The 21,251-nt window shown below is 37.2% G+C and overlaps 2 protein-coding genes and 12 non-coding genes across 15 annotated transcripts; all 14 read left to right on the top strand.

The window, feature by feature from the left end:
- The first annotated feature begins 179 nt into the window (after positions 1–179).
- Positions 180–6,052, top strand: LOC109106851 (gem-associated protein 2-like). Of its 2 annotated transcripts, none has more exons than XM_042743348.1 (10): positions 180–402; positions 4,013–4,094; positions 4,237–4,326; positions 4,432–4,491; positions 4,740–4,853; positions 5,010–5,054; positions 5,148–5,216; positions 5,398–5,508; positions 5,645–5,703; positions 5,799–6,052. In XM_042743348.1, exons 1-10 carry the CDS (start codon positions 284–286, stop codon positions 5,833–5,835), a joined length of 786 nt encoding a protein of 261 aa, XP_042599282.1. In that variant the 5' UTR covers positions 180–283; the 3' UTR covers positions 5,836–6,052. The 2 variants fall into 2 exon arrangements, with proteins under 2 accessions (XP_042599282.1, XP_042599281.1); XM_042743347.1 differs by lacking the exon at positions 180–402 and adding an exon at positions 3,236–3,490.
- Positions 6,053–6,500: 448 nt separating this feature from the next.
- On the top strand, positions 6,501–11,864 carry LOC109106850 (pinin-like). The gene is made up of 9 exons (XM_042743344.1): positions 6,501–6,688; positions 7,949–8,020; positions 8,103–8,171; positions 8,280–8,355; positions 8,465–8,559; positions 8,684–8,759; positions 9,000–9,155; positions 9,274–9,411; positions 10,168–11,864. Exons 1-9 carry the CDS (start codon positions 6,576–6,578, stop codon positions 11,362–11,364), a joined length of 1,992 nt encoding a protein of 663 aa, XP_042599278.1. The 5' UTR covers positions 6,501–6,575; the 3' UTR covers positions 11,365–11,864.
- A 5,238-nt stretch (positions 11,865–17,102) lies between these two features.
- trnal-uaa lies at positions 17,103–17,185 on the top strand. The gene has a single exon. It is a non-coding gene; the product is annotated as a tRNA-Leu (tRNA).
- A 104-nt stretch (positions 17,186–17,289) lies between these two features.
- Positions 17,290–17,372, top strand: trnal-uaa. Its single transcript has one exon. It is a non-coding gene; the product is annotated as a tRNA-Leu (tRNA).
- Positions 17,373–17,476: 104 nt separating this feature from the next.
- On the top strand, positions 17,477–17,559 carry trnal-uaa. Its single transcript has one exon. It is a non-coding gene; the product is annotated as a tRNA-Leu (tRNA).
- A 104-nt stretch (positions 17,560–17,663) lies between these two features.
- Positions 17,664–17,746, top strand: trnal-uaa. Its single transcript has one exon. It is a non-coding gene; the product is annotated as a tRNA-Leu (tRNA).
- Positions 17,747–17,850: 104 nt separating this feature from the next.
- Positions 17,851–17,933, top strand: trnal-uaa. The gene has a single exon. It is a non-coding gene; the product is annotated as a tRNA-Leu (tRNA).
- Positions 17,934–18,037: 104 nt separating this feature from the next.
- On the top strand, positions 18,038–18,120 carry trnal-uaa. The gene has a single exon. It is a non-coding gene; the product is annotated as a tRNA-Leu (tRNA).
- Positions 18,121–18,224: 104 nt separating this feature from the next.
- trnal-uaa lies at positions 18,225–18,308 on the top strand. Its single transcript has one exon. It is a non-coding gene; the product is annotated as a tRNA-Leu (tRNA).
- Positions 18,309–18,413: 105 nt separating this feature from the next.
- On the top strand, positions 18,414–18,496 carry trnal-uaa. Its single transcript has one exon. It is a non-coding gene; the product is annotated as a tRNA-Leu (tRNA).
- Positions 18,497–18,600: 104 nt separating this feature from the next.
- trnal-uaa lies at positions 18,601–18,683 on the top strand. Its single transcript has one exon. It is a non-coding gene; the product is annotated as a tRNA-Leu (tRNA).
- Positions 18,684–18,787: 104 nt separating this feature from the next.
- On the top strand, positions 18,788–18,870 carry trnal-uaa. Its single transcript has one exon. It is a non-coding gene; the product is annotated as a tRNA-Leu (tRNA).
- A 104-nt stretch (positions 18,871–18,974) lies between these two features.
- trnal-uaa lies at positions 18,975–19,057 on the top strand. Its single transcript has one exon. It is a non-coding gene; the product is annotated as a tRNA-Leu (tRNA).
- Positions 19,058–19,162: 105 nt separating this feature from the next.
- On the top strand, positions 19,163–19,245 carry trnal-uaa. Its single transcript has one exon. It is a non-coding gene; the product is annotated as a tRNA-Leu (tRNA).
- Positions 19,246–21,251: the final 2,006 nt, after the last annotated feature.

The following is a 21,251-nucleotide window of genomic DNA, read 5'->3' on the forward strand; positions in this document are numbered from 1 at the left end:
CACTAATACTTAAACACTCCATGCATAAAGCTGAAAATGTTTAATTTCTGTATTATCTTTCTTTATTATATTTCTTTTCGTATTCCTCCTAAACAACAGATGTCACTACACATCTTTTCCGTCTTTCTATCTGCATCTTAGCGAACCGTCGCGTCTATTTGTCGTCATTATGGCCAATGTTTTCAAAATGGAGAGGTTGACAAGCATGTAGAGAACGTACAGCAGCGACTCGTCAATATTGATTTGTTTTTGGATGGTTGCTCATAGAAAATAACGCAAAGACATGAAGTCGGACGTGGAGGAGTTAATGCCCAGACTTCTGCCCGTGGAGTCCTGCGACACAGAGGAATATAACTCAACCGAACCGCCCAGAAACCCTCAAGAATATCTCAGACAGGTCCAGTAAGTCATTCTTAATCTATTATTTTATGTTTTAAAACAGACGTTAAGTAGAAATTTATTTAAGCACCATTGTGCTTTACATACGTACAGTACATAAATATGAAGTTCTACTCGTATTGAAAGAGAAAATAATACATTTGAAATTAAAAGAATATTCATGCAAAACAAGACAAAAGATTAAGAAAGTTAAATATTGATTTAGGAAAAGTCTCAGTGATATAATGTGCTTTGAGATAGGCCTACTTTTTTTTTTTCAAGTTACATTTTATGATATGCATGATTTAGCTTGTGTATATTTAGATATATTTCATTGAAAAAAGTAAAAAGACTATTCATGATTAATATTGAGAAATTAAGTCTGTACGACAACAGGGCATTTTTTTTATGAAAATCAGGTTACAGAACTTTGTACTTTATCACTTGGTTTTTATATTTTTGTTATAAATTACTTAAAAAATGCTAAAGAATTTTTTAGATGCTCATTGTAAAGATTCATAATGTTGCATTATGTTTTATTTTTTTACAGGAGGGAAGCATCTCTTTGCCCAGATGTTGTTGTGGCACAAAATTGACCCAAAGAAGCTGAAAGAAACAATCTGTGAATGTATCTGTGAGTGTTGACAAGTGAACAGTGGCTATTAAAATTGTAAAACTTGTTTATGTTTGTGTAATCATATTGTTCGCATACGCATAAAAAGATCTGTTACACTTTTTTACACTTTTTTTTGCTGCAACATGAATGTATTGAGGTTAATTTGATAATTTTAAATAAATTAAACCAGTTGATGTAGACATATAACATGAAACACATTTTGTAGGTTACCTGACAAATGTATTTATTTATTTTTTTTCAATTACATTAAAAACTTTTTTTTTTTTACCTGGGTCGGCACCTGGATTTCCTTTTTTTCATCAATAAACAGTTGATCAACCTTGATGGCATCTTTTGGAAACAATCCAGACAGCTTTTCTATCTGCAAAATGTTAAATATTGTGAATATACAAATTACCAAATAATAGGGTATATATGTCAGATTAAAGCACAAATGTTGTATATTGATTTTAATTTATTGATTTATACATGCATATTTTTAATCAAGACAGAACCAGAAAAGAGTACTCACACTTCCTGCCCAGAGATCATTTCTTTTTCCAGTAAGTTTGTAGTAAACAGTGATGATATCCCCTTTTTTGAAGTTTAGAAAGCGGCAGTCTTTTGCACTATGGTCTCTCTGTGCCTGCACCAGACTTATCATGCCTGAAGAAATGGATACAAACTTAAAGATAAGAAAGCAATAACCTGAACACAGAATTTTGCATGAATCCATATAATCGTTAGATAAACAATAATCACACATCACAGTTTCAGTCTAATCTTTTCTTTTACACTATATGAGCATAAATGATGATCTTACTTTCACATTCGGGGTCTCCACATAGTTTGTAGTCTGAAATCAAACCCAAACCCTGGTGTAAAAAACCAAAGACAATATGAAGCAAAAATGAATGCATATACAGCTGCCATGTTTGGATTTATCCAGCAATTCCCTTCATCTCATTAGATCAGTTCCTTTATGTGCATTTCCAAATCCAGTAGTCAGAGGGAAAGACAGGCAAAGTCCCGGCGAAATGTCATTCCCTTGGTCTTGTCACAGAATGAGCCAATACAAGGAGATCACAGTCTGACAGGCAGAGATTGGATTAGAGGTTACTGGCAGTAAATCATTAACATCAGCACACGCCACATCACAAACTTAAACTGGACCAAAGCCACATTCAAACAGATAAGACTTCACAATATTAGACTACTTGAAGCAGTATACTTTTACATTGTTTGGATTTTACCTGAAATATTATAGTGAGTAAACCTTGTGAAACAGGCATAAGAAATACTAGCCTCATTAAATTATAACTGTGTTAGATTATAACTATGAGATTAAACAAGCAGTCAAATATGAATACAGAAAATATTCTGTACATTCTTAATGGTTCTAAAAGAAGGTTTTCCCAGTGATGCCATAGAAGAACCATTGTTTGGTTCCCAAACGATCTTTCAGTGAACAGCTCTTAAAATAGCCACTTTTACTTGGTGTGAAGAACTTCTTAAAAACCTAAAGAAACTCTTACCACTATAATAATCTAAAGAATCTTTTTTCCACTATAAAGTAACTCTTTGTGCAGTTGAAAGGTTCCATGGATGGTAAAGGTTCCTCATGAATCCAGATTTTTTTTTTTTTTTAAAAGAGTGTAGGATTTTCATGTTTTTCATTAGCACAATAACAACCACCGGCAATCGATAAATAAGATACCGCTCAGAACTTTTTCATTATAGTGAATATAACAGATCAGAGTACTCTTTTCAGTACAAGAGTAACTAAATAGAACAAATAAGATGCATATGGTTAACACATCAACTCAGTGCTGTTACAGTGTTGTTAAAGGAGATATTACTGATAAGAGTGACTGACTGAGCAAAGGTCTAGAGAGTGAAGTTCTGCCAGCGGCACAAACCGTATTTGAGATATCAGTCTATAAATAAGATGGATATTTCTATGCTTTATTTCATTTATTTTTACTGTTTGACCTAATATAACATGGCTTCTCATGAAAAAATTATTACCTCATGAAGTTCAAACAAGATGCCCCTGAAGTGGCAAATGTTGCTCCTTAAAAACGTACAATTCTGACACTAATACTTAAACACTCCATGCATAAAGCTGAAAATGTTTAATTTCTGTATTATCTTTCTTTATTATATTTCTTTTCGTATTCCTCCTAAACAACAGATGTCACTACACATCTTTTCCGTCTTTCTATCTGCATCTTAGCGAACCGTCGCGTCTATTTGTCGTCATTATGGCCAATGTTTTCAAAATGGAGAGGTTGACAAGCATGTAGAGAACGTACAGCAGCGACTCGTCAATATTGATTTGTTTTGGATGGTTGCTCATAGAAAATAACGCAAAGACATGAAGTCGGACGTGGAGGAGTTAATGCCCAGACTTCTGCCCGTGGAGTCCTGCGACACAGAGGAATATAACTCAACCGAACCGCCCAGAAACCCTCAAGAATATCTCAGACAGGTCCAGTAAGTCATTCTTAATCTATTATTTTATGTTTTAAAACAGACGTTTAAGTAGAAATTTATTTAAGCACCATTGTGCTTTACATACGTACAGTACATAAATATGAAGTTCTACTCGTATTGAAAGAGAAAATAATACATTTGAAATTAAAAGAATATTCATGCAAAACAAGACAAAAGATTAAGAAAGTTAAATATTGATTTAGGAAAAGTCTCAGTGATATAATGTGCTTTGAGATAGGCCTACTTTTTTTTTTTCAAGTTACATTTTATGATATGCATGATTTAGCTTGTGTATATTTAGATATATTTCATTGAAAAAGTAAAAAGACTATTCATGATTAATATTGAGAAATTAAGTCTGTACGAAACAGGGCATTTTTTTTATGAAAATCAGGTTACAGAACTTTGTACTTTATCACTTGGTTTTATATTTTTGTTATAAATTACTTAAAAATGCTAAAGATTTTTTAGATGCTCATTGTAAAGATTCATAATGTTGCATTATGTTTTATTTTTTTACAGGAGGGAAGCATCTCTTTGCCCAGATGTTGTTGTGGCACAAATTGATCCAAAGAAGCTGAAGAAACAATCTGTGAATGTATCTGTGAGTGTGACAAGTGAACAGTGGCTATTAAATTGTAAAACTTGTTATGTGTGTAATCATATATATATATATATATATATATATATATATATATATATATATATATAATATAATATATATATATATATATATATTTTAACAGATCACAGGTTGTCTGGCCGCACCTCAGGGTTTCTCTCCCAGCTTGAAATGGCAGCAACAACAAGTCAGCAAATTTTCAGAAGTCAGACAGGTGTGCAATTTTAAGTACTTTTACAATAGTATCTAGCATTTGTCTGTTTGCTTTTTAATTAAGAACTATTAATATAACTCTTTTTTTTTTTCTTCTTTTTTTCAGAGTGTTAACAAACATAGTCAGCATTGGAAATCTCAGTTTTTGGATGATAATGTAGTCATGGTAAGGCAACTGATATCTGAACAGAAGACATATGATATGATATGATATGATACTCTATTGTCAGAATGAGTCTGAAATGTTTGCAATTATTCAACAAACAATCAACATACCATTAAACGGTTGCAAATACTCAATCCACACAATATATCTTACAATCACAAATACAAAATTCCAGACATTATACAGCAGGCTAACATACACATTACATTACACAGACATTAAACATTACACTCACATCCCCACTTTAGCCCAAAATGGAGGATGAGGATGGATGGAAGAGGTTCTGCTTGGGTGAGAATGTTTGCCTTGACATCCAGCTGAAAGAAGACGACAACGTTAACCCGGGTCTTGATTATATCAAGGTAATAATAATAATTCCCCCCTTATAAGATTATCAACACACTGTGATAATGGTTGTCAGTATAAGTAGATTACATTGGGTTACATTGAGTAGATTTATTATTACAAAATGTGAGCATTCTGCCATGATTTGTTGTTCTTGAATCTCTTTATATCAGACTGGTTTCCCACCATTCTTAAGCATTGTCAGCAAACTAAACCAGGTAACTGCCACTTGACAGCAGATGTGATTATTATACACACATAAATCACAGATTTTAATATTTAATTGTCGTTGCATTGCATTCCCTGTTCAGTCAACCATTTCAGCTGTGCTTGAGTATTTAATCAATTGGTTTGAGGAGAGAGACTTTGTACCACAGTTGGTAAGTCCAGTTTCTCTAGTGTGTCACATAAAATATACATTGATATATTTAAAGAAAAGGTAAAACATTTAATTCTTTGTCTCTAATAATTTGTATGTTTTGCATTTTTTCCCTTTAAAATGTTATGGTATTATTGAACTGTATTTCATTTTAGCTGTACATTGCACATTTATCTTCACAGGGCAGATGGCTTTATGCATTACTAGCGTGCCTTGAGAAACCGCTGCTTCCTGAAGCACATTCCCTTATCAGACAGTTGGCAAGACGGTGCTCTGCAGTGCGTGCCAATCTGGTAAACACCTTTTGGTTTGCTCTGAATTAAAAGCTGGGGTATCATTATTTTCTCCCTGGCTTCTGTTGCAGGTGCACAGGTGAAGGCTTGTTTGTTGACAGCCTAAAATAGACTGTGTATTATTTTTCTCTTCCAGGAGAGCAAAGATGATGAACGTTTGTCAGCTCTTAACTTGATGATTTGTATTGTTGCCAGGTAACTGACACGGTGCTGTTATAACCAGATTTAGTGTTCCCTGAAATATGTGCAGGTGTCCTTATGAAGTATAATAACACTCCTGTCTATTAAAGGTATTTTGAGCAAAATGATTTGGCTGACAAAGAATGAGAAGAACTTGGAAACAGACTTTGTGAAGAAAATTCATGTGCGTGAAAGGAATCATGAGAGATTCTAAGGAGATTTTGTAAAAGACTATACAATATGTTGCCAGTTGCATTGAGTTCCATGTAATGTTGGAGTACACTTGTTACAACTATAAATTACTGTCCTTTAAAGCATTTTTATTGTCAAATAAAACTTAATATCTGATGTAAAATGCAAACAACTTTGGCTTCTTGGTATTTCATTGTCATGGTGTTGTGCTGCATCTGCTAAATAAAACTATGTCAGATTTATTCATTTAAAGAACTCACTTAAAATCATCCTTATTTTTATTAAAAAATGTAGATAGATCAATAGATAGACCATAGATTTGGTATGCAAGATAAAGAGACAAGATTTTTCAAGAACCTGTCTGTCCAAAATAATAATGATTGTTTCACGTTTGTAACCCTGTTATGTGTGGCAATATGGCAAGTGTCATAGCAGCCATAGGAAAATCTGATATAACAAATGTTGCAATGAGGGGTCAAAAATTAACTTTGGGACACAAAAACATATTTGCTTCCAACAGCCTGGCATTGAAATGAATTAATTTTTCATTTAACGGTGATCCTGTCAATCAATGCGGTTCTTGCGCGATACCTGTATATTACAGAACTGGTGGAGCGCCCGCGTGATCAGTGCTCCGCGCCTTCAATGAGCGCGTGCACGACGCTCCACGCTCCGCTTGGAAGACGAAGAGCAAGATGGCGGTGGTCGTGCGAAGTTTGCAAGACCAGCTGGAAAAAGCCAAGGAAAGCTTAAAGAGCGTGGACGAAAATATTCGAAAACTAACCGGCAGAGATCCGAGCGAATTAAGGTATTACTTAATGATGCGTTTTAATCAGTAACATTTGTTTGGGGGGGGAAATAGGCCAGGGCCTGTTAGCAAGCTTAGACTGCGGCTAACGTTAGCTCGCAAGCTAAAGAATCACATGTGTTTAATTTCAGGGGTTAAAACAACGATATATTACACTAATTCGTTTTTATATTTGTGCAGTGATATCTCGCAGTTATGTATATCACCCAGGCCGCCATGAATAAATATGCTAGAAAGCTAGCAGCAAGTCTGCAGTTTGTGTTTGAAAGCACAATGACACGCCTCACAAAACCCAGTGTCCGCTTTAATTCTTCATAATGAAGGCTTGTCTTAAATTAGCCTCTGTATCGTGTTAATCAAATTAAAAACAAGGTTCTCTTCAAAGATTGATCTTTAGAGTTTAACTGTTTGCAAAGGTGATACATTAGTCCTGCAGGTACTTCCTGCTTTGTTTGAATGGGAAGTGAGGTGTGTTAGTGCAGTGGTTCTTAATCACATTCCTGAAGGACCCCCCATCACTGCACATTTTGCATGTCTTCTTTGTCTGACACACCCATTTCAAGTCTGTGTATCTCTACTAGTGAGCAGGTGACCTGAATCAGGTGTGTTTGATTAAGGAGACACGCAAAAATGCAGTGATGGGGGTCCTCCAGGAATGTGGTTGAGAACCATTGTGTTAGTGGATTTGCTTCAAGAGCTTTGCTTTGAATAGTAGCGACACAAAACAGTACCGTAATTGTTTGTCTTACGAAAGTAACAACATTTTTCTTAAAGATCCCCCATGTAGCTTTAGAAGTGCATGTTTATTTGCAACATGTTGCTTGGGCAGGATTGGAAAGACTTTACCTTATTTAATAACCAATTGGCTTTAAGTACGTGACAGCAATGGATGTGACTTGCTAGGTGTCAGCTGGTATTAAGGGGGCGGGGCAGTCTCATTCTACAGAGGATTTGATTGGGCAAAAATCTATTTTCGCTGTTGAACATGATTATTTAAAAATAAGTTGAAATGATACAAGCTTACAGCTTCAACAAAAGCATAAACCATCAATTAATTGGTTCTGGAATTACTAAATTATCTATTTAGTATTGTCCATGTCTGTGGCTATATAATAAACATTAATATCCACTGACCTAGACTGTAATTGAGAAGCTTGTGTACGTAGCGGAGCAAGAACTCGTACAGTCATAGCTGAGTCTGTTCTTTTATATTAAGGTAGTATTATTAACTCTGCATCTTCCACCTTTTGCCTTTTCTAGACCGGGTCAAAACAGGAGACATACCATCACAGGCCCAGGTGGAGGTAGGGGGCGTGGAATCAATTTGCTGAGGTAAGAATCTGTTCTTATGTTAGCAAGTGCTTGTAATAATTTCATGTTGTATTTATTCTTAATGTCTGTCAACCCTAATCAGGCGTGGACTCTCAGATAGTGGTGGAGGACCCCCAGCCAAACAGAGAGACATCGCAGGGGCACTCTTGAGGTGAGGCATCGTTTACCAATTACCTGATTTCTAGATGTGTTAAGAAATAAGTTAATTTCTGTTCAGTATGTTTCCAAATGTATTTACAATCTGTTTATGCCAAACTAGGCTGGCAGGGGATGAGCGAGCCAGGAGAGATTCACGCCATGACAGCGACGCTGAGGATGATGACGATGTCAAAAAAGTATGCAGACTAAATTTGTTTTTTGTTTTTTTCCCACTTGCATAGATTTGTCTGCTTTTGTTTTTAACAGAACCTTGCTCATATTTTTTATTTTTATTTTTATCTACAGCCAGCGTTGCAGTCATCTGTGGTTGCTACCTCCAAAGAACGTACGCGCCGAGATCTTATTCAAGATCAGACAATGGATGAGAGAGGAAAGCAGAGGTACTGCTATTGACTTGGGCATTGTCTGAAACGCTTTATTATTTTATTTCCTTGTTTTTTCACCACAAATTTGCTCGAATGTCTAATTAAACCTTGAACTTAACTCTTTTATCTGCTCATTCAGAAACCGGCGCATGTTTGGCCTATTGATGGGAACATTGCAAAAGTTTAAGCAGGAGTCTACTGTGTCCACAGACCGGGTGGGTATATGACATGAATTTATTGTTTCCTTTGTGAGGCAGTGTCTTTGATATATTTGTCTATAATAAAGAATATTATTTTTCTCATCTGGTCCTCAAAGCTTAATTATTCCCAGCCCACGTTATTTGTATTCAATTCAAGTTGAGATCGAGTCAGCGAATTGCACACAACACAAAGCCAAACCACATCTGAAACAAAGTACTGCTTTAATTTTAAAACTTCCTTTTCCTCCCTTCCAGTTAAAAAGACGCCAAGAAATTGAGCAGAAATTGGAAGTGCAGGCAGAACAGGAGCGTAAAAAAGTTGAGAGCGAAAGGAGAGAGCTCTTTGAAGAGAGACGTGCCAAACAAACAGAACTGCGGCTTCTGGAGCACAAAGTGGAGCTCGCTCAACTGGTATGTCTCACAGCTGCAGGGAGATAACAGCTCTGTTATTGTATACCTGCAGTAGTTTTATTTGGATAGACTGTTCTTGGTCTAAATTTCATGCATTTATGGTGTTCTCGTGTTTCAGCAAGAAGAGTGGAATGCACATAATTCAAAGCTCATCAAGTTCATTCGCACGAAGACCAAACCCCCGATCTTCTACCTGCCCGGGCGAATGTGCTCCGCTACTCAAAAGCTCCTGGAGGAGTCTCAGAAAAAATTAAATGGTAAGTTTAATTTTGATAAGTTTAAGTCCCCCCCCCCTTTCTTTTTTTTGATTGGCTTCTGCGGTCTTCCTCTTTTTTTTCTTTTTTTTATATAGAGTCAGTATAGATTTGTATATATTTTAGACCTTGTTTACACCTGGTATTTACATTTTTGTGTGATCTGGAACATGCATTTATAGTGCAAAATGCACCTTTGCACTCCAACATTTACCATGTGTTTTTTTTATTTTTTATTATTATTAAATGGAAGTTTTAAATTTTGTTTTGTAAATTTATTTATAATAAGTACAATGTTGGTTGCATTGATTACCTTTTTATTCAGAAGTTTTCATCTTAAAAAAATATCAGTTTCAAATTATTTAGTAAATATTATGTTAATTATTAATTACATTTTCAATGTTGATTGCTGTACTTAAATTACATGTGTGATAACCTATATATCGGTTTAATGTTGGATACCATGCTCTTAGATTGGCATAGGGCAATAAAATAAATCCACCACTAGTATTTAATTAAAACACAGTAAAAATCTGGATTAAATGAATCAAGCTGTGTGTTTTATTGTTTGAACACAGAAGTGGACGTACAATGGTGTGACATGCTATATTCTATCTTAAATGATTTCAAACCACATTTTGTTAATTCTTGTAAAATTTTATATGCAATTATGACTTTACTAGAAGACTTTGCCTTATCTACACACAATCTATCTCTTTTCTACCTTTTTTCACCACTGATTTTTAAATCTCATTTCCGGTGTGTTTGATGAGAGACGTGAAGCCTTTGCAGAGCAACTCAACAAAATGGAGGCTCGGCCAAGGCGTCAGTCCCAAAGGACAGGTGACAGAGAAATGGAGGATGGCCGTCGGGCTGAAGAGACGAAGAAAGAAGATCAAGAGGAGGGTAAGGTTGGAGTAGGGCGGACAGGTAAAAGGCATAATGTGGAGATGGAGGACGAGGAGGAAGATGTAGTTGAGGAGGAAGGAGAGGAGAGCTCAGAGATTAGGGAGCAGGAGGGAGATCAAGAGCAGAGTGAGAAGGATAAACACGAGGAGAGTGAGCTAAAGGCAGAGGAGGAAGATGAGGATGAGGACGAGGAGGATGTAGGAACAAGTGAGGTTAAGGAAGAGGGAGAAGAGCAGATGGAAGTTGCAGAAGTTGTGAGGGAAGATGAGGCACAGAGTAAGTTGCAGGTTGAGAGTCCAGAAGCCACAGTTGAAGAGGTAGGTAATGTGCAAAAGGAGGAAGAGCAGGAGACAGAGAATGAGAATCAGCAGGAAATTGTCACAGACTCTCAGCAAACCCCCGAAAGCCACATGGAAATACAGCCTGAGGAGTGTAAAGAGCCTCAACTGGACGTCCCGACTCCTAGTGTGATGGAACATGACACCAAACAAGATGACACGGCGCCTGAGACCCAACAGACACTGCTTGAACCTGACCCAGAAATCCCTCAAGAGCAAAGCCAAGAGCCATCAGTCCAACCACAAGAAGCCAAAGCAGACACAAAGGAAGCTAGCGAGGAGACCGATGAGGCTCGCGGACGGGCCAAAGTCCGTGCCAAGAGGAGCAAGAGCCGAAGTAGCACTTCTTCTTCCAGTTCCTCTTCAAGCTCCTCCACCAGTGGATCCAGCTCCTCTTCCAGTGGCTCCAGTAGCAGTTCCTCTGGCTCCTCCTCGTCATCTTCCAGTTCACGCTCCCGTAGTCACGGCAGGGAGAGAGATGGCCGAGATCACAAACGCCGCCGGAGACCGTCGGACAGGGAGCGCAGAAAGAGCGGCGGTGAGAGAGGACACAAGTCCTCAAAAGGCAGTGGACGAGAAAGCAAGGGCTCCAAAGACAAGAACTCCAAACCTGACAAGAAGAGGACGAGTACGGAAGGAAGCAGGTCAGCGAGGAGGTCCTCCAGAAGTGAGAGGGATCGGAAGTCTGATCGGAAGGATCGACGTTGAAAAGATGCCAGTCTTGAATAGTTTCTACAAGGCAATTGTGTGGTTACCCTAGTTTTTTTGAGGTACAGTTGCCTTGCTATTCTTCTTGAGTGGGTTTTCCTATTGAATTATCCATCTCCCAGTCTTTTTTTCTTCTAGTTTCATCTGGCAACTGGTTGTTTCAGTGTCTCTTGGAATTTTTAAGATTTATAAACTGCTTTTTAGAACCATCACTCTAAACGACCCTCAGACCTTCCACAAATGTGCTTCTCGTGCTGATCCTTCATCTGTTCCACCACGGTGTTGCCACTTCCTGTCATACAGTAGCTTAGCCACTGATGTTTTCTGTTATGCGATGCCATACTAATGTGATTTTTAACATTCAGTAAATATAAAAGTAAAAGCTTCCATTTTGACAGTATCTTACAGTGATGCAGTTCTTTTCTTGAAACAAAATTGTCTGCTTTCTTTGTATAAATCACTCTTTAACAGAAAAAGACATTAAAGACAGTTTCTGTTTATGTATCTGGTCTTGGTTTTTCATATTTGCCTGTTCCAAATGGTTATGTAATCTTATCACTTGAAATAGTGTATGCAGACAACACTTTGAATGTTTTCAGTATGACAGAACTGAAACATTTATGCTGAATTTAAATTTTAAAGTGACAAAAGTGACGTGACATACAGCCAAGTATGGTGACCCATACTCAGAATTCGTGCTCTGCATTTAACCCATCCAAAGTGCACACACACAGCAGTGAACACACACCTGGAGCAGTGGGCAGCCATTTATGCTGCAGTGCCCGGGGAGCAGTTGGGGTTTGGTGCCTTGCTCAAGGGCACCTCAGTCGTGGTATTGCCAGCCCGAGACCACAACCTTAGGGTTAGGAGTCAAACTCTCTAACCACTAGGCCACGACTTCACGAATTTAGTTGAACATGAGAATTTCTATATATTTAGCTTCTTAAACCTAACACGTTAAATCAAAAATTAAAACCTTAGATTTCAAAGTGTTGCATTTAAATTAAACAAAATCTAAAGAAAAGAATGTGTTCTTGGTTTGAAATTTCTTTTTGCAAACAATATCCTGTGGGGTGGGGGGGGGGGGTTGCTTTGTTTGCAGCTCTTCTAATGAGCAGTAGAGCAAATTTAGACTCTTAATTACTGGTCTTATTTAGATAATAATCACAACTAATAACTTTATAAGATCAATGCAGAAAGAATACAAAAATCAATGGTTTCTTTTATTATAAACCCTTGATTCATTATTTTCTGACAGGAAGAAAATGGGTAGACGCTTCAGCTGAGTTAGACATGCTTTACTCGGTGCACACAGTCTGCAAAAAATCTTCCTAGGATGCAAACCGTTGTTTCCCGAGCTGCTTATGATTGAACAAGCATGTTTAAGTGTTCAGCTGAACATGTGAACAATCAATTTCAGAGTGCATGGGTCATTGAAACCTGTTGGTGATGGCTTAGAAGTTAGGGTGTTGGATTTGAGCTCCAGTGGCTAAATGCTCTTGAGGCAAGATCGTACCTATTCAGAAGTTCAAAGTAATCGCTTGTGTCATGAACTTCTAAAATTCAGCCTTAAGGAAGAGTCAATGAATATATTTATTAATTTTATTAACATGTTCTGTTCCTCACCTCATGGTGGCAGTAAAGCTTTGCAAAACACAATGAGAACATACTGTCTTTCCCCAGGTCTTCTGCAGTGTTTTTGTCAGCTGAATGAGTATCCGATTGTTTCCACACAGTTACACTCAACATAAATGCAACTGTGCATAAAATTTCTTCTCATCTCAAACTTGGCCATATTGAAATGGATATGTAACTGTTTGTAAATGGATATGCACTCTAGCCTTCCATTTGCAAGAATGGGTCTAATTTGGCTAAACCGATATCTAGATAACTTCAGAATAAATAACGACTTCTTATTCCTCATAAACAGTTACATTTAAGAACTATTCATAACATAACAACAGTAGTCACAGTAGAGGAGAAATAAAGCTATATATATGAAGTTTGTAGAAATGTATGAAATGTCTTCATCCTAAAGTCAAGATAAAATCACAGCTTACCATATTTACTTTCTTAATGCACATTCATGACGTTATTGTTAGGGATGATTGGATAATGTTATCTTTATAAACATAAAGGCCTATAAATATGAACACGAAAGTAGCAGTTCATGTTGAAGCTACATGCTTTTTGACGAGTGGTCATTACAATTTCTTGGATCTCTGTTCCTCTTCCTAACTCTGCATGCCCCCTATGGTCCTTCCTGCTCTGGAAAGTGAGCAGTCAGCTGTTCTGAGCCTCATTAGTGGTGTCTGTCTCTGATGAGCGGGATGATGAAGCCTTTCTATTGATCCGTCTCCAGAGAAAAAAGTGCTGGGTAAACAGGACAGAGTTACAGCTCAGAGGGGACCGGCTTGGGCACCGTGCTCACAGAGGTGATGCAGGGGAGAGAGGAAAAACTTTATCATGCTGTCAGTGTACATCTCGTTTGAACTTATGTCTTTGTGTGAAAGGCCATGACACCTATAACAATTCAGATAATCCTTTATAGGATGTTGGAATCTGAGAGATATTCTGGAGTATGAATGAAAATTTGTTTATAAATTACATGTTTTATAGTCTGATGCTGAACTTCTCACACAGTTCCCACACTCATGGAAAATCGGAAAATAAAAGGGAATTGGATTTTTAGGACTGGAGGGATCATGGAAGCCAATAAATCTGTAGAAGTCATGGAGCTTTCTATAACCAATCAAGTTTTTTTCATACTTATGGTCATCCCTAAAATACTTAATCAGCTAGATTTTATTTTTCTGTGTGCTATCTCTTTAAAATGATCTCCTTCAAAATCCTTATCCTATTATTACGAGCAATGGTATATTGTTGAAGTTCACTGCAGTGAACCTTGTTTTAAAAGTTCCACACAGAAACTTTTTGTTCTGTAGCTCTCTTTTTCTATATCTTATTTTTTTATTTTTGGAAAACATATGCTGGGTTTTTGCACAATGTAGCCACAAATATGATGATTTCCAGTTCCCAAATTAAGAAGGTGAGTGTAAAATGGCATTTAAACTGTAAAAAAAAAGTATATTATAAACACAAAATATTTATAAAATGATATAACTGACTTTTATATTGGAATTTATCATTAAACTAAAGGCAAAAATATTTATTCAAATATCTAGAGAATATAAACTCTTGTTTAATGTTTATTTCTAACCATTGATAATGTTAGATGTAATGTTTAAATTGTAAATAAATTATAAGTGTGATAGGCTACTATAGAAATGTTTGTAAAATTAAATAACTGACTTTTGTATTGTATTTGCATTAAAGTCAAAAACATTCATTATAATATCTGGAAAATGTAAGCTCTTAAAAATAAACAATTAATAATAACTACTGTTTAAAAGCAGATCTACAGAGAATATTGCTGTATAACCCAAGTGAACAGCTGTTTACATGGATTATACAGCCACTGTAAAAAAAAAAAAAAAAAAAAAAAAAAAAGTGCTGCTTTGTTAAAAGTACTGTTGAAATTTAGAGCATTAATTCAATTCAGTACATTTAAAACATATCTTTCTCTCTGACGTTTTGTCTTGCACTCTGTAAGAGCCCCCAGAGCCCAGTTTGAAGTTTTAAAGTAGTTTGAGTTTAAAATGTTAGAGAAGTTTTAAAGAATCAATTGGCTAACTGAAGAACACTGTACAGAATAAATATTTCTTCATAAGGAAAGGATTCTTTGCAGAACTATTGAAGTATCTTTATTTTAAAGAAATGCTTCATAATAACACCTGCTCCTAATAAGAGCAATAAGAACATGATAATAGATGAATAAATGTCCTCATTCATTACTTTAAATAATATAATTGTAAGTTACCTTTTTAATAAGGGATTGTGAACTGCTGTGCGGGTAGTTTTTTATTCACTAAATGAGTCGGAATAATGGTGTTATAGTTAAATAGTACTCTTAGGACATAAATAAATGATTTTGTTCCACACTTTATCTGTGGGTGATCGTGCAAAGCTAGTCAGTGGTCAGTGTTTTTTCTCAGTGGTCATGTGAGAACAGTTTGATTTTTAGATCAATAGCAAGATTCCTTCCCCTAAGCATCAAAGGCAGAATGATTGAGGATAGTTCAATGAAACCAGGGTCCTTTAATAAGCAGGTGAGGGAGTCCCTTATAAATGGCTTAACTGACTTGTTCACTGACACTAGTGTGTGCCACTTACTAGTTTAACAGTTTGTTCTTTCAAAAGCGGAGTCGGCGAGGCTCACAGGGGATCGGAACAGACTCCAGCCTCAAGAGTGCATCTGTCCGTGACTCTTGTTGTAATGGAGAAATTAAACTGACTGGATTGGTGTTAAGTTTGCTTTGGTGAGCTCGGTCAACTGGTGAGTTTCAACGAGACATCTGCTACTGCATTGATCAAGGCTAATTTTGACTCTTCATGTCAACATCCATTATGGAACTTGTATTTACAATAAAAGCATTTGTACATTAAGTCTGTATTAATGTACATTTGTTCATTATTCAGTGCTGGTGCTAATTTTGTATCTTATAAATGATACAGCAATCCAAATGACACACTTTGAACAATGCAGTAGCGATATTAGACATTATATTGATTACAAAAGTGTTTATAGTTAACCAGGAACCTTGGACATTAGACTTAAGATCTAATGGACAAAAGTCGATTATAAATAATGCATAATAAGGATGATAACATTAAGAGTGATTAGTACTGTCCTCTAAGACAACTGCATGAAGCCTTATAAAAATGGCCAGCATGACTGTTAAGCTTTAAGACTTAAGAGCCAATCGATGCATGTCCTTGTTGGTTCAAACCCCACTCTTGGTAGTAAATGGCAGTTCTTGCATGAATTGGTGCAGAAAATCTGCTTTGTCTGAAAGGGATGTTTGAAAAGCTGGAAGTGACCAGGATGGCCAAGAGGTTAAGGTGTTGGACTTAAAACCCTATGGGCTAATGTCCTTGTGTGATTGAACTCCACTCCTAGTGATTAAATTGTGATTTATATCATCTGGAAATAAATGTAGGATGCTTTTCCTGACTGCCTGAGTTGAAGTGTATTTATAGCTGTAAAAAATAAATGAAGAATATAATTTCTGTCTACAAAGAATCTTAAGTCCAACCAGGATGGACAAATGGGCAGATTTAAGATCACATGGGCAAATATGCTTGTGGTTTCAAACCATTCTACTGGTAGCAGGCTTCTGTTGTAGCATGCAGTAGTATGTAGAATGTTTTCATCTTATAATTATGAGATAAATTGAACAGTTAAAAACATATTATGTCAGTGCCATGTCAGCAAACCCCTGGAAAGCCAAGTGGTTAAGTTGTTGGACTTAAAGTCCAGTGGACAAATGCCCTCTGGGTTCAAACCCCACTCCTGGTAGCAGATGGCTTTTCCATTTTGAATTACTGCAGAGGATTTTACAGAGACGAGAGGAAATGAACTCCTCAATGCATTTCAAAGCAGCCATTCAGAAGGTTCATAAAGTTCAGAAATTCAGCTGTTCAGAAAGACCAGGATGGCATAGTGGTTAAGGCTTTGGATCTTAAGATCCAATGGACAAATGTCATTGTGGGTTCAAACCCCACTCCTATATGTTAAGTTTGAGCCTTTCAATTTGGTGTTTAAGCATTTAAAATTACTTCATATAAGGGATAGGAGTAAATTTGAGGGTTTGTTACAGGAGCATTGCTGTATCTTGACCAGGATGGCCGAGTGGTTAAGGCGTTGGACTTAAGCTCCAATGGACAAATGTCCTCGTGGGTTCAAACCCCACTCCTGGTATTCAGTTTGAGGCTTTCAATTTGTTGTTTAAGCATTTAAAATTACTTCATATGAGGGATAGGAGTAAATTTGAGGGTCTGTTACAGAAGCTTTGCTGTGTCTTGACCAGGATGGCCGAGTGGTTAAGGCGTTGGACTTAAGATCCAATGGAGAAATGTCCTCGTGGGTTCAAACCCCACTCCTGGTATTCAGTTTGAGGCTTTCCGTTTGTTGTTTAAGCATTTAAAATTACTTCATATGAGGGATAGGAGTAAATTTGAGGGTCTGTTACAGACGCTTTGCTATGTCTTGACCAGGATGGCTGAGTGGTTAAGGCGTTGGACTTAAGATCCAATGGACAAGTGTCCTCGTGGGTTCAATCCCCACTCCTGGTATTCAGTTTGAGGCTTTCAATGTGGTGTTTAAGCATTTAAAATTACTTCATATGAGGGATAGGAGTAAATTTGAGGGTCTGTTACAGAAGTTTTGCTGTGTCTTGACCAGGATGGCAGAGTGGTTAAGGCGTTGGACTTAAGCTCCAATGGACAAATGTCCTCGTGGGTTCAAACCCCACTCCTGGTATTCAGTTTGAGGCTTTCAATTTGTTGTTTAAGCATTTAAAATTACTTCATATGAGGGATAGGAGTAAATTTGAGGGTCTGTTACAGAAGCTTTGCTGTGTCTTGACCAGGATGGCCGAGTGGTTAAGGCGTTGGACTTAAGATCCAATGGACAAATGTCCTCGTGGGTTCAAACCCCACTCCTGGTATTCAGTTTGAGGTTTTCAATTTGGTGTCTAAGCATTTAAAATTACTTCATATGAGGGATAGGAGTAAATTTGAGGGTCTGTTACAGAAGCTTTGCTGTGTCTTGACCAGGATGGCCGAGTGGTTAAGGCGTTGGACTTAAGATCCAATGGATAAATGTCCTCGTGGGTTCAAACCCCACTCCTGGTATTCAGTTTGAGGCTTTCAATTTGGTGTTTAAGCATTTAAAATTACTTCATATGAGGGATAGGAGTAAATTTGAGGGTCTGTTACAGAAGCTTTGCTGTGTCTTGACCAGGATGGCCGAGTGGTTAAGGCGTTGGACTTAAGATCCAATGGACAAATGTCCTCCTGGGGTTCAAACCCCACTCCTGGTATTCAGTTTGAGGCTTTCTGTTTGTTGTTTAAGCATTTTAAAATTACTTCATATGAGGGATATGAGTAAATTTGAGGGTCTGTTACAGACGCTTTGCTATGTCTTGACCAGGATGGCTGAGTGGTTAAGGTGTTGGACTTAAGATCCAATGGACAAATGTTCTCGTGGGTTCAAACCCCACTCCTGGTATTCAGTTTGAGGCTTTCAATTTGGTGTTTAAGCATTTAAAATTACTTCATATGAGGGATAGGAGTAAATTTGAGGGTCTGTTACAGAAGCTTTGCTGTCTCTTGACCTGGATGGCCGAGTGGTTAAGGCGTTGGACTTAAGATCCAATGGACAAGTGTCCTCGTGGGTTCAGTCCCCACTCCTGGTATTCAGTTTGAGGCTTTCAATGTGGTGTTTAAGCATTTAAAATTACTTCATATGAGGGATAGGAGTAAATTTGAGGGTCTGTTACAGAAGTTTTGCTGTCTGTTGACCAGGATGGCCGAGTGGTTAAGGCGTTGGACTTAAGATCCAATGGACAAATGTCCTCGTGGGTTCAAACCCCACTCCTGGTATTTAGTTTGAGGCTTTCAATTTGTTGTTTAAGCATTTAAAATTACTTCATATAAGGCATAGGAGTAAATTTGAGGGTCTGTTACAGAAACTTTGCTGTGTCTTGACCAGGATGGCCGAGTGGTTAAGGCGTTGGACTTAAGATCCAATGGACAAATGTCCTCGTGGGTTCAAACCCCACTCCTGGTATTCAGTTTTGAGGCTTTCAATTTGGTGTTTAAGCATTTAAAATTACTTCATATGAGGGATAGGAGTAAATTTAAGGGTCTGTTACAGAAGCTTTGCTGTGTCTTGACCTGGATGGCCGAGTGGTTAAGGCGTTGGACTTAAGATCCAATGGACAAATGTCCTTGTGGGTTCAAACCCCACTCCTGGTATTCAGTTTGAGGCTTTCAATTTGGTGTTTAAGCATTTAAAATTACTTCATATGAGGGATAGGAGTAAATTTGAGGGTCTGTTACAGTATCAGTGTTGTGTCCTTACCTGGATGGCTGATTGGTTAAGGTAATGGACAAATGTCCTCGTGGGTTCAAACCCCACTCCTGGTATGAGAGTATGGTTTAAATGACATTAGAATGACAAATGTCTATGCTAATATGAGTTAGCACAGGAAATCTGCTTTATCTAATAATGATGAGATAAAACAGACACTTGAAACTATATTAGAAGAGCAATTTCTACAACAACAACAACCCACCAAGATATACAAGGATGGCCAAGTGGTGATGGCGTTGGATTTAAGATCCAATGGACAAATGTCCTTGTGGGTTCAAATCCCACTCCTGCTAATTAAGTTTGTGGTTTTCAATTTGATGTTTTTTTTTTATTTTTTTTATTAACAAATTAAACATTTTACATTACAGCATATGAGGGGTATACAGTACGGTCTGTTACAGTACTAACATTGTGTCCTAACTGGTTTGGCAGAGGGGTTAAAGTTTTGGACTTAAGATCCAATAAACAAACGTCCTTGTTGATTCAAACCCCACTCTTGGTAACAAAATGTATTTTAATTTGAGCTACCACAGGAAATCTGCTTTATCTTATAATGATGGGATAAAACACACACTTGAAGCCATATTAGAAGAGTAAGTTGTACAACTACAGCCTAGAGCAAAACACCAGAATGCCTGAGTGGGTAAGGTATCGAGCTTAAGATCTGTTAAACCAATATCATTGTGAGTTCAAGCCACACTCCTTGTTACAGATATCTATTCCAGAATATATTCTGGAAACCTGCATTAATGTAAAATTATGAGATAAAACTCCTGGCAGTAAAGTTCTATGATTTTAAATTGAAACTGGCTTTGCTCACTAACCAGTTAGGTCTAGTAGGTGCTACACACACTTTATCAAGTGGCTTTCTACATTCCCATTGGTAGTTGCTGCACATTTGCATAAAGTTGGACTCTTCCATATAAAGATATTGCAGTAAGAATATGCTATTCCAAATTCAGTCAATGAGACCAGAACACATGGCATTTAGTGCAAGTGATACACTGTTGATCTTAGTATTTGCAATCATTTGAGTGTTGAGTGTGGCACTGCGGCAGTTGTGTTGCAGTGGGAGATGGCATTCAATCTTTCATTTTGATGTAGTGTGGAAAGCCCTAAGGCACAGAGCAGAAATCGACACCATGTTTGCACCACCAAAGAGCTTTGTGGTTTCTGATCTCAAATGTTCTGAAAGATTTGGTGTGTTTTCCTCAAAGACTACCCTAAATTGTTAAATAAAATGCAATGCTGAGTCTTCCTCCTAATTGTTATTCTGTAGGGCTCCCTTTATATTTCTTTTAGACTTTGTTTTTTTGGCTTGGTTGGGTTCCTGCACCACCATCCGGTTGAGATCCTTGAACTGGTTTGGAATGCAGCACACAGATTTAGACGTCATGTGAAGTGCCATGGCAACAGCAAGTCTAGCAATCTGCAGTGCAAGTTACACTTATCCAAGCAAATGCACAGAATTTTGAAAATACCAAAACACTCATTTAGTTTCTCATCGCTTCTGCATTTTGTTTAAGTGACATTACTTTGAAAGCTGTCAGGGATGTGATCTGAGACTTTATCTACGAAGATGAAAACTTCTAGTTTTACCTTGAAATCTTGTGTCCGTTTTTCCAAAAATGTGTTTGAAATGGTATCAAGTGAGGCATGAAATACAGCTTAAACTTTTAAGGCTGGCTGTTTAACTAGAAGATTTGCAGTACTTATTTAGCAAATCACAGTATGTACTAATAATACACAAGCAATTCCATGTATTTATATACATATATCCTCAAGAGTCACGCACACCCACATGATGTCCACAGATGCCCACACAAAAAATAAGAGAATAATATCAGCAAATGCACATCCAGCACACTGAGACCTAAATATCTGTCTT

This window comes from Cyprinus carpio, chromosome B17 (genome assembly GCF_018340385.1).
Source record: "Cyprinus carpio isolate SPL01 chromosome B17, ASM1834038v1, whole genome shotgun sequence".
Classification (NCBI taxonomy): domain Eukaryota; kingdom Metazoa; phylum Chordata; class Actinopteri; order Cypriniformes; family Cyprinidae; genus Cyprinus; species Cyprinus carpio.

What these genes read in the sequence shown, in the direction of transcription:
- LOC109106850 (XM_042743344.1), top strand. Translation starts at nt 6,576, where the DNA reads ATGGCGGTGGTCGTGCGAAGTTTGCAAGACCAGCTGGAAAAAGCCAAG. An exon ending in CGTGGAATCAATTTGCTGAG is followed by an intron (nt 8,021 to 8,102) that starts GTAAGAATCTGT and finishes AACCCTAATCAG; the next exon opens with GCGTGGACTCTCAGATAGTG. An exon ending in AAGTGGAGCTCGCTCAACTG is followed by an intron (nt 9,156 to 9,273) that starts GTATGTCTCACA and finishes CTCGTGTTTCAG; the next exon opens with CAAGAAGAGTGGAATGCACA.
- LOC109106851 (XM_042743348.1), top strand. Translation starts at nt 284, where the DNA reads ATGAAGTCGGACGTGGAGGAGTTAATGCCCAGACTTCTGCCCGTGGAG. An exon ending in AACAATCTGTGAATGTATCT is followed by an intron (nt 4,095 to 4,236) that starts GTGAGTGTGACA and finishes ATATTTTAACAG; the next exon opens with ATCACAGGTTGTCTGGCCGC. An exon ending in CTGCAGTGCGTGCCAATCTG is followed by an intron (nt 5,509 to 5,644) that starts GTAAACACCTTT and finishes TTTCTCTTCCAG; the next exon opens with GAGAGCAAAGATGATGAACG.